This window comes from Tetranychus urticae, chromosome 1, assembly GCF_039701765.1.
Source record: "Tetranychus urticae isolate SD_2017Ah chromosome 1, NJAU_TeUrti_SD_1.0, whole genome shotgun sequence".
NCBI lineage: Eukaryota > Metazoa > Arthropoda > Arachnida > Trombidiformes > Tetranychidae > Tetranychus > Tetranychus urticae.
Window position 1 is genome coordinate 13,300,453 of NC_142958.1, and position 11,027 is coordinate 13,311,479.

Below are 11,027 nucleotides of genomic sequence, written 5' to 3' on the forward strand. Positions count from 1 at the left end.
TTCAACACTTTGTTAGTAAAGTTATTACCGACTAATTGTTGATCAAATGTGCATTTAGTTTGCTATGGTTACTCAATTCCTTACATCTATAACTTATTAACATTCAATGTGCATTCATACATTCAATAAGCATTAAAAATGTTTCAATTTCAGTTTAAATCTTGTTTTATTTCATGTCAATGTACATGTTGAGAAAATTGTTTTGGTCAATCATCAGATAAAGCATAGAGATACATATACAAATAGCATATTTTGAATTTGTTACATGGGAGTCAGTCTAATACATATTATTGATTTGCTTTAATGAACAAAATAATGATTCAAAAAGAAAAATTTACAGGAAGAAGAATTGAGTTCATTATTTGAACATCTAAATTCATTCTATGCTTTATATAAATGAAAAAAACACAATTTATCGATTCAATATTTTCATTGAAGACGAAGATTTTCAAGAATTAATGTTTGAAACAATCTCAACAATGGAATCAATTTGTTATTGCAAGCCAATACTCGATTGTGATTAAAAATTGAATCGGTGTTTATGGCTTGTGAGCCAACTGTAATTATTAGATGATTCACACCCATCAGCAGTTGTCGTGACTCAACAATCAACCATTTATCAAATTTTTATGATTAAGTGTCTCTAAAATGCGTTTCATTTCAATGGCATCGACATATTTTTGGTGGAAATCAAATCATTGTAAGAAACTAACTCCTGCTGTTAAATAACTGAATACAACTGCACATAATTTGGGTATTAACTCGTTATTGACTAGAAAATTTCCCCACAATCTGAATCCGACATCCTTGCTGGCAACATAATTGAGATAGTGATTGATCTGTAAGACAAGAATAAAAAATATTAGAATAAGAGCAAGTTTAAATGTTCAGTAAACTAAGATTTAACAATTTAATTTCAATTATAGTAACCTCAATTTTAACCAAGCCACTGATATCCCCAAAAGATGTTAGATAAAGAGCCAAATAATATGATTGGGGAAGAGTATTGAGAAGAATCAATCCCTCGGCTAAAATAAGTACGAAATAAAAATTAACAGAATTCCAACCAATAGTGACTACATTGATCAAAATGGTTTGTGAAGATACAGCTAATTGGTAGAACCCGAAGACAAATTGAGGAACAAAAAAACATATAAAAGCTGAGAAGACGTGCTTAAATGTAGTTTGAAGAAGATCGACCAATTGAATAATTTGATTATGACTTTGCCGACATAACCGTACGTGTCCCAGATTGGCCAACGTGACTGAACAGGTCTCTAATCGACTCTCAATGGATTGAAAACCAGCTTTAATCAAGCCAACCGATAGTCTTAAAATATAAATATAACCAATGTTGAGGTAAAGTGTGTAAGCTAATGCAAGAAAAGTGATCGAAGCTTGCCAGAGTTCATCTTTACCAAAAATACCGAGCAATGCAAATCCTAGCAACATGGTTGTTCCCAATAACAGCATAACAATCAATTCTCGATTAATTCTTTTGGTTTCACTTAAAATGAATGTTTCACAAACGGTTCCTTGAGCAATTATAATCCTTCTCCAAATGGAGTCAAAATTTTCATAAAAATTGTCCAAGTTGATGTGAAAAGGTCCAGAGCTGATGAAAATGAAGCAAAGGCAGAAAATTGATTGTTCAAAAATGTCGAAAACTTGCTTGAATTTGATATCATTCAATGTAAACAGCATACTTGAGCGAAGATAGAGATTAAAAACATTTCCAGCAAAGGTGAAAACAATAACAATCCTTCTAATAATTATTGATCCAGGTAATGTCTTGAATGAAAGTGACTTTAAGAAGAAATTATCCGATGCTAATTTGGTTAAATTGTACCTCGATGGCGTTCTCCTGTTTAGGAAAGAAAAAAAATTAAAATTAATATCTGCGTTTAATTTACAAATAAATGTTAAAATTACCTTTGAGAAGTGAATAATTTAGCAGATCCATCAATAACGTTCAATTGCATCCTTAGCGTACTCGTCTGATGAACCAGGATTCAAATGTTTTCAAATAGTAGAGTTGTCATTGAAGATTACGATTGGTTTGACCAAGAAATGAATAACAATCAATTGGGTCGATGAAAACTCAGATGAATGGACAAGACATTATTGATGATTTGTAAATGTCATTTTAGGTTCATTGTGTATTGAAGGAACACTTTAACCCAAATGATGAATTGAAAAATTAATTGAAAATGTGATACGGTTTAAATTAGCTTTTACTAATTCACAATTATTGTATACAGGGAAAAGAGATATCTTTGTAAACTTGTTTACAATTAACATTGTGATTGGAAATGGCTTTAAATGTGATCGCAGGTATAATTGTATTTATAATGGTGTTTGCACTTGCGAAACCCAGCCAGCAATAATAGGCCAAAAGGTAGGTATAAATAAAATAATTTTTCAACATCTCTAATTATAATAATAATAATATCAATAATAAGGGTGGTCAAGAACTATATATATTTCTTGGAGAAGGAAAAAAGGGTTGTAAAGGGGAAACAGGGTTAATTTTATCACAGAGGTAAAGAAGAGTATTTAACAAAAAAAGGATTTAGACGCAAAAAATGATGATGGAGCCGATTGAGGGTACCAAGATGTGTTGATAGAGAGACCAATCAGCGCCTTGAAGATTCCTTCTTTTTCTGGCGAATGATCCGTTCAAATTCAACCCTAATTTATTGGTGTGTAAATATATTTGTTTAGTTAATTAGCAGAGAAGCAAGTGAACTTTATTGTAAATTATAAATTGTTACTAATCAGATTTTTTGTGATCGATAGGTTGATATTAATAGAAAATATCTATTGATATCAATAAATATTATTTCAAGTTTTTTTTATAAATAATTCGTTAATTGTTAGATGTATTTATAACTGTTCAAGTTAGCAGTAGCGGTAGCAGCAGAGGCAAGGAAATTAGTTATTGTTAATGATTTTATTGTATAATTTTATTCGATTAATTAGACATTAATTGTTGCTGGTCATTTTTCTTCTCTTCAGTATTTTTCTTCAGTTTAGTTAACCATCATGATAATAAGGAAGAGAAGTCAAAGTACCACAGTGTGTGTCTTCCAAAGGATATGATTAGATCGATAAGATTAATCATTTATCAAGGTTAGAGGCCACTTCATCATATCTGATGGTGTGTTGTTAGTTGAAAGGTTAGGTTAATGCAATGTTAAGCGGTGGGCATTAGAAGCGTCATCGTGTTAAGCGAGGATGAGATATTGGATTTGAAAAGACGATGAAATCGGAACGTGTTAAAGAAATTAATGAAAGGATGTTCATTAGCAATTTGTATTTACATATAAAACAATCAAGAGTCAAGAATATTTACTTACTGTTTAACTGGAGGAGGAATTACTGTACTTTCAATGGGCACAAGATCATTGAGCTCGGCAAGTGTGCTCACGAATTTAAGTTTTTTTGAAAATTTAGAGCTACAAAAGATTAGAATAAAAATAATCAATAAAATAATTTGTTACGATTTAAATTTGGAAAAATTAAACACCAAAAAATTTGACATACCTTATGAAAGGTTTTGTCATAATTACAAAAGTTTTCAACCAAAAAGTGGGATGAACCAGAAAAAGAGATTTCAAATTTTTCCTCAATCTTTTATCAATCATTGTATAACAACGCTTTAACCAGCTAAAGGTAGGCATATTATTGCTTGAAACTCCGGCACATCCAGCATTGTGAAAATAAATAAGGATGTAATCATCGGCTACCAATTCATGAAGTGTTGTTAGGACGTACCTAAAAGAAAATGTAAATAATCGAAAAACAAGATTAAATTTTGAGCGAAATTTCATCAGAAGAAAAAACAATTACATGAACAAATTATCCATAACATAGCCATAATCCTTCCTGGATCTGTCTGGAAGATAACAGGCTGAGAAAATGATAATTGCAGGACCAGGACCTAATCAGAGTTAAATGTAAAATTAATAACATGATCATTGAGAAATCAATTTTCTAGGTTGTTGATGAAAAATGTTATACCTGGAGTTGTATTATTTTTGTTTAGTTGAGCAGAATTGTAATGATGATAGTAACCTCCGTGAGATAGAACTTTCTTATAAGGTTCGATAACTTTAAGGTCAATCTTTTTTACTTCTCCCTTGTCTCCAATTGGACATGATTCCCGCCAACTTCTGGTTTCATTCATTTCTTCTTGAGCAGATAACTCAGGAACTCGATTTTCTTCTTGTTGTGTATGTGGAAAATCAACTAATTGCAAATGAGGGAATAAAATGAAATAGTTAATGGTTAAAGTTTGAATTTTTTTAGTTTCATTTCAAGAAGCTGATTAGGTGAAAGGTTTCCAATTGAAGCACATACTTATCATGTCATCATTCGATAAAAGTTCTTTGTTAACCAGTATCTTTTTCTTGGCTAATGATCCTTGCTTTTGTAATGTATCTAAAAAAAGATGAAAAAAGAATCAGAGAAAATTTCATTAGTCAAATAATTAACTATGTTTTTAACAAATAAGCAATTAAGTGTTTGTGGTTTTTTAGTGTGTTAGTTGATAGACGGAGGAATGTGGACAGTGAAGTGACAAGACATTTGAGGAAACCCATGAAAACGAAGCCCCGTGAAATTGAGACAGATGCACATTAAGGATATTGATGATTAAATGGTGATGTTGTTAAATTTAAACAGATTTGTGAAAGAGCGAGAAAGACAAAGATTGCAAATGGTTAGTAAAATGAGCAACAAAAAGCAAGGTGAAGCAGCTATTTAACGAAAATTGCTTGCTTTGGGGAATCATATGAAGTACCTTCCAATTCTTCTTTTGTGGATACAGGTGATTCTAGGTAATTATTATCATTAAAAAAGGTGTCTTCTTTGGTAATGTAATTAGATTGTGAAGAAGTACTGTTTTCGTCAAATTTTGAACCAACATCATTACTTTCTTTAGTATCGTTAAAATCATCACCATCTTCCTTTGAGGTTTCATTTTCAATTAAATCGTTTACTGTTTGGTCATCATCGTGAGCATTTGTTTCATCTGAGCTGTTGAAAATTTCTTGAATATCAATTTTAGGACGAATCTTTCGTCGTTGACTTTGAGTTAATGATGTGTTACGCTTTAAAAACTCAACAGGCTGAGGCGTTGTTGATGGCGGTGATATTTGATTTTTAATGAGAGATGTTCCCCCGGTTTCACTCTCGTTATGATCACTTGAATTAACTGTAAACTGATCAAAGGAAACATCAGTTCGTTCACTGGCAGTTGTAATTGACATCAAGTCATTATCACTGTCTTTAACTGAGCTTCCCAAAAGCGATTTACTGTTATCTTCACCTTCACGATTTTCCCCATTTCTAGGAAAAAGCATTGATTCAGGTCCGAAAGAGTCAAAACTGAATTCAAGAACACCGTCCACTAATTTAGATTGATTTTCCCAGTAAATTGGATCCTGAGGGGTTTCTTCAATCATTACATCTGGATTAGTCACTTCACCGGAAAAATCTCCGACATAAGAATCATCAATATAAGAACCATAAACATTCATAGAATCTAATTGAGGTTGAGATTGTTGTTGTTGGGTTGAGTTGTACATAGATCCAGATTGAGACTGTGTTGAGGTTTGTATTGAAGATTTGATGTTATTGCCGTCCTTTACCGAACCAGGATCACTTTGATCAGCCATTTCGGAACTGTTGACAGTACGTGATGATGGATTTGAATGATTCTTACCTTTACTTCTAGTATTATTGGTAAATATTTCAACAGGATTTTCTATCTGTTTTACCGGAAAAACAGGGGTGAAAAGTGAATCAAGAAAAATAGAGAATAAAAATTGGATTAGACAATGCTGAGTAGAAAAGAAAACAGTTAATGATAAAGGAAAATGAAAGTTTAAGAGTCATTGGGTGGGTTTAACTGTGTTGATTGTTGGGTTGGTGAACTGATTAGCCTGGATAAGACAAGAGTGGGGGATGATAGATGGAAATGAAATAATACATAAAATAGTTGTGAGATGGAAAAAGAGAGAAACGTGAAAAAGATAAACACCAAGACAAAAAAAAATATAAAGGTAAAAGTGATAAAAAAATCGACAGCAGGTTGAATATAAATCTTACCGCAGTGGCTGATTCATTAATATAATCTCGCGGAGATTCTGGAAAATCAATTGTCTCTGGCTTGTAATTAAGCACAAAGTCAGGGTCAACATCAGCTGTTGATACTTTTGATCTAAGTGGATCATTATCTTCAGAAGCTTTCTTATTTGAACCATAATGAGCTAATGATAATATCAAAAAAAAGAGATGGAGAGAAAAAGATTAAAAAGATAAAGAAATTAGTATTCTTTTTTCATTCAAATACATTGCTAAGAACAGTTAGTGAGAAAAAAAGAAACAATTTTATGTGAAATTGATAAAAATCAGCATGTACCTCGTTGACTCTCCAAGGCAGCTCGCTCATTTGACATTATTTGGGCAATCATGGGTAGAATGGCTTTTCTTGATGCTTTAACATTATTTTGCTTGTAAACTTTGAGATTCTCCTTTTCAAACAATAATTCCAAATCAAGGGCACAAGCGGAACTCTCTAGTTGATTACAAACCTGAAATAGTGGAAAAAGAAACAAAACTTATGGTGAGTTAAATTATAAAGGACATGATATAATGAAGGAAAAAAGGGAAAAAAGGATGAAACGGAAAAAATGAGTAAATATCTTAACAATGCGTAAATAAATTGGTTGTACGTATAAACTGGCGTAAAATAAAATATAGACCAACTTGATTTCATATTGGACTTTTCTGAGTCCGTGATAATGTAAGATAAGATTGGAAGTAAGAAAATCATAAAACACCGGCTTAAATAAGTTTAATATTAAAAGGTTAATGGACTTCAGCTCTCAAGTTAAATAATAGAACATATTTACGATGAAAAATAATGAAAAAGTTAAAGAATCAACATTGCTAATAATGTTCCTGCAACTCCATTTTTTGCATAAGTAAATGTACTCTAATTATTAAATTGATGTTAATGCACTTGTTACTGTCAAAATGATCGGTTGAAACAATGAATTTTGAGACTTCTAATATCTAGTTCAACATTTAAAAGTAATGTCAGTGATTAAGTAGTTTTAGTGAAACGTTGTTTGGTGAAATCATTTGAGTTATTTGGTGTTAATATGAAGATGGGAAGAGAAAGGAAGAGCTGCGACAAATTACACAAGCATATGCAATGAGGTAGTAAGTGGCCTAAGGAGTTGATAAATGAAAAAGTTGTTGAGTTAGTTTTGAAAAAATAAATATGTAAGGATTAAGAGAGAAAAGAAAAGAGAAAGATTTTTTCTTTTCTTTTTTTCAGCAAAACATGAACAGGGTGAATGAAGTCCCTAACTGCAAAGGCAGGTTGTGAAGATAATAATTGTGCAATTAATGTAGACTAAAAGGCTTAACAACGGTAATTATGGTGACTCTATGCAGATAAAAAAGACCTAATGAGGGGAGTTTGAATGAAAAAATGATGAGAAGAGAATGAAATTAACGAAATGAGAGCAAACCAATGAAGATGACCATATCATTGAAATCATTCTGGTCATAATTGAGTGAAAAAGATATGAAAAAAGATTGCCTTTTTCACATTTTTTTTGCTCCTCACAATTGCTGACTTATAAGTAGAAGAGAATTGAAGTTTTAAGGTTTCTCATCCTATTGACAATAGCAAAGATAATGTGAATGATACAGTTGACAAATGGAGAGAATTGAATGAAAGATTAAATGAATAACTGAGAGGCAAGGGGAGTTTATATTAGCAATTGTATCTGAAATGCTTTCCGTTGAATACTGGGCTCATGGTGATCATCAGTGTGATGATAAGTTTAGCAATATTAATGCAATAACATGCAAAAATATGAGCTTTGTTTTTTTTCTCGTTTCTCTCGGTAACTCCCCAATCTTTTTTGGTCTCTCTTTCTTTACTGTAATTTGCTTCTCTTTGCTCCTTTGATGTGTCACCCCTTTGCTTTATTTATGCTTTTCCAGGTCTACAGAAGGTAAAAGATGATGACTTAAATGACTGTAGTTGATGCTCATTACTGAAATGAAAAGCGGAACAAAAAGATGCATCTTCATGCTGCAACATAATTATGATTGTAAATTGAATAAATACCTAAATGAGAATGAGAAAAGGTGTGAACTCAATGATGATTGAATTATGAGATTTACAAAAATGGACAGACAATACTTAAGCATGATTTAAGATGATGTTGGATGGTAATGATAATCAAATTAAACTGGAACAAAATAGCAATTCTAATTTAAATTTTCGTTTTTTTTCTCTTCTTCTTTAACTTCTCTTTTTGGAAAGAAAATCGATCTCAAGTAGGCAAACTATTCGATTCTATGGTAACAGTGAATAGCTAACATGCTCATTTTAAAAGTTAAAATCAAGTCTAATGAAAGATGATAATACTCTTATTATTTAGTTAAATCATCATCGTGAAATCGTGACTCAGCAGTGTAATAGTGAACCATTAAAGAGTGAACTTGAGTTTAAAAAAAGTAATGGTTACAAAAAAGTGAAGTGAGACAAGGAGTGTAACAACCAGTTCCAGATTTGTTCTGAGGGCTTAGCTATTGCATCGAATGATAATAATAGAGAAAAGTTAACAATCAACAGAGTTGCAAGAAACGGAGAACGATGGCGATGATGAGAGGAGGACTGAAAACATCACAAATGATTACAAAAATAATTCATGAAAAATAATATTACACTTTGAACACAATTAGATTTGGAGGAAGAGGAGAATGAGAAAAGAAGCAGAGATTTTGTATTATAAAACGAACACAGAAACGACTGGCAATTTCAGTAGCCCATCAAAAATAAGATTACTGTCAAGGAATAAAAAAAAATATTGATGAAGAAGCAATGAAGTATCAATCATAGGAGAGGAGTTTGAAATAAGAAAAAGGTGTCCCTTAAAAATAAGGTTCATGATTTTATAATCTAAAAGGAAAATACTGGCAACCTTGTAAATCGATCAATATAAAAAAAATGGAAGTAAGTGTATAGATGGAATGAGTTCAGAACAAAGGTAAAATTAAAGGTAAGATGGTGACTATAACGCATACCTTTCGCAATAAATCTTCTAAAGAAAAATAAATGGCAAGATCTCTTTCAACGTTATTTGGATTTTCGTTCCTGATGGCTAACAAAATACTCCCAAGACAGTTGTTTGCTCGACAATATTGACCCAGTTGAGCTGAAATATCTGGCTTGCTGAGAGTTTCTTTCAGATGAATATTGCAAAGTGAAGAAAGGGCTACTTTTTTCCCACCAATTCCATCGATGATTTTCAAATCTTTGGTTAAGAGATCCGTAAGGCCAAGCATGGACGAGGCTTTGCCTATTGCGGTTATTAATTGTGAATAAATTTCTTGATCAGTCAACATTTCAGAGCCAATAACATTTTTTAAACGTTTGGCAATATTGATATCTAGCTGACTGAAACGATGAGCGGATTCGGAGAAACAAACAGTATCTGAAAAAAATATATGAAGATATTTTTAGATTAATAGGGTAATAATCAACAAAGGTATTTACCTAAAATAATAGTCCCATATAACATTAAAGCAATTTGGACGTCAGGATTAACTTTTTGAGTTTCACAATAATCTAGATATCGACGAGCAATCAGAGTGCAGCATGAACCAACATCTAAATCTATTTCACACTGAGTTCCAATCTGATGACTTGGATTCAAAACTTTGTGATGATCGATTATTTCAACAATTTCACCAAAATTTTCCATTTCTCGATCTTCATTGTGATCAACAATTGTAAAAGATATCTGTTCGACATCTGTAAATGGAGGAATAGAAACAAGGAAATTTTATTAAACGGGAAAACTCTTTTAGAAGCCGACAAACTGATTTCCTCCCTTAACTTTCATAGTAAACATAAATCTAAATCTAAAACGAAACAATCTCGGATGTTTATTCAGCATATAACCGGATTTTCTGCTTCTTGTTTAGTTAACTGGTTGGTAATAATTGTTTGTTTAAACTTAGTGAGTGATCATTAGCAACCAATCTTTGATTAGAGATAGGCAGAAAATCAATTTTTGAGTTCGGTCGTAACGAAAAGATCGTTATTTACGAATAGGGAAAATCATAGAAATCTCTATAAATAAATTGGATAAACGATAAACAGTATCATTGAGTTTAAATCCCAGCAATGATTGAAAGATAAATAGATTTAACTCACTTTCTCGAATTCGTAATAGGTTAACTTCATCTTTACACAAAACCGATTCAAATTTAATTTGCAGTGTCTCTTCCAGCCAGAATGCGACTTCGCTTTTCAAAAATAAACGATCTCTGTTGATATTTAATACTGGTAATGTAACCTGATCTTTGCTTGACGAGTATTTAGATATCTGTTTAACAAGAGGAGTAAAAAGTTAAATAAGAGCAGATTTAAATGAGTCATTAATGTTTTGAATATAAAATCTATAAAGGTTGTCAAAATATAAATGTGCACTTACATATAAAAGATAAGAATAGACCAAAGAAGATACACATGAATCAAGATCGCATGATTCATTACCAATTACCAAGTGAACATGTTTAAATTGTTTATTTTCCAACTGAAATGAAACATAACAAGTAGTCGTTATTTTAATTGACAATGAAATTGATGGAATAGAGGTAGAGAGAGAGAAAAAAATAAAATGAATAGAATCAATTTTAATAAAGATACTTACCAATCTCTTTAAATTGAAGCGACATTTGATGAGAAAATCCTCCATAGCTTACTTGATTGTGTGAACCACGGTTAACAAAAGAGGTAAGGGAAATATCACAATTAAGAGTGAATCATTTGCAAATGTATATAAATTAGTTGAGATCTGATGATTTGATGATGTGATATTGTCAGTTATCCAGTTTAATAGGTGACGATTAGAGTTGAGCAAATCCGAGTCTCAGACTTGGACTTGGATTCGTTTCTAGGCTTTCTGTTGTCAGTTGCTAACGCTTGT

At 31.7% G+C, this 11,027-nt stretch overlaps 2 protein-coding genes across 3 annotated transcripts; both read right to left on the reverse strand.

Moving 5' to 3' along the window:
• Nucleotides 1-147: 147 nt before the first annotated feature.
• On the reverse strand, nucleotides 148-2,220 carry LOC107361273 (uncharacterized). Its single transcript, XM_015928057.3, has 3 exons — nucleotides 1,933-2,220; nucleotides 931-1,864; nucleotides 148-839 (listed from the first exon to the last, which is right to left on the reverse strand). Exons 1-3 carry the CDS (start codon nucleotides 1,980-1,982, stop codon nucleotides 696-698), a joined length of 1,128 nt encoding a protein of 375 aa, XP_015783543.2. The 5' UTR covers nucleotides 1,983-2,220; the 3' UTR covers nucleotides 148-695.
• On the reverse strand, nucleotides 2,217-10,926 carry LOC107361272 (uncharacterized). 2 transcript variants are annotated; one of them, XM_015928055.3, is made up of 14 exons: nucleotides 10,752-10,926; nucleotides 10,533-10,634; nucleotides 10,253-10,424; nucleotides 9,590-9,847; nucleotides 9,118-9,527; nucleotides 6,428-6,599; nucleotides 6,115-6,275; nucleotides 4,805-5,774; nucleotides 4,363-4,443; nucleotides 4,024-4,251; nucleotides 3,853-3,943; nucleotides 3,547-3,777; nucleotides 3,360-3,458; nucleotides 2,217-2,691 (listed from the first exon to the last, which is right to left on the reverse strand). In XM_015928055.3, the coding sequence occupies exons 1-14, from the start codon at nucleotides 10,794-10,796 to the stop codon at nucleotides 2,637-2,639; spliced, it is 3,075 nt and encodes a 1,024-aa protein (XP_015783541.1). In that variant the 5' UTR covers nucleotides 10,797-10,926; the 3' UTR covers nucleotides 2,217-2,636. The 2 variants fall into 2 exon arrangements, with proteins under 2 accessions (XP_015783541.1, XP_015783542.1); XM_015928056.3 differs by having other exon boundaries at nucleotides 2,217-3,154.
• Between the last annotated feature and the right edge of the window lie 101 nt (nucleotides 10,927-11,027).

Coding starts and splice junctions, on each gene's coding strand:
- LOC107361273 (XM_015928057.3), bottom strand. CDS start 1,982: ATGCAATTGAACGTTATTGATGGATCTGCTAAATTATTCACTTCTCAA. Junction 1,865..1,932: donor AAATTATTCACTTCTCAAAG/GTAATTTTAACA, acceptor TTTCCTAAACAG/GAGAACGCCATCGAGGTACA. Junction 840..930: donor GTGGCTTGGTTAAAATTGAG/GTTACTATAATT, acceptor CTTGTCTTACAG/ATCAATCACTATCTCAATTA.
- LOC107361272 (XM_015928055.3), bottom strand. CDS start 10,796: ATGGAGGATTTTCTCATCAAATGTCGCTTCAATTTAAAGAGATTG. Junction 4,252..4,362: donor ATCGAATGATGACATGATAA/GTATGTGCTTCA, acceptor ATTTGCAATTAG/TTGATTTTCCACATACACAA. Junction 3,778..3,852: donor GTTATGGATAATTTGTTCAT/GTAATTGTTTTT, acceptor ATTTTCTTTTAG/GTACGTCCTAACAACACTTC.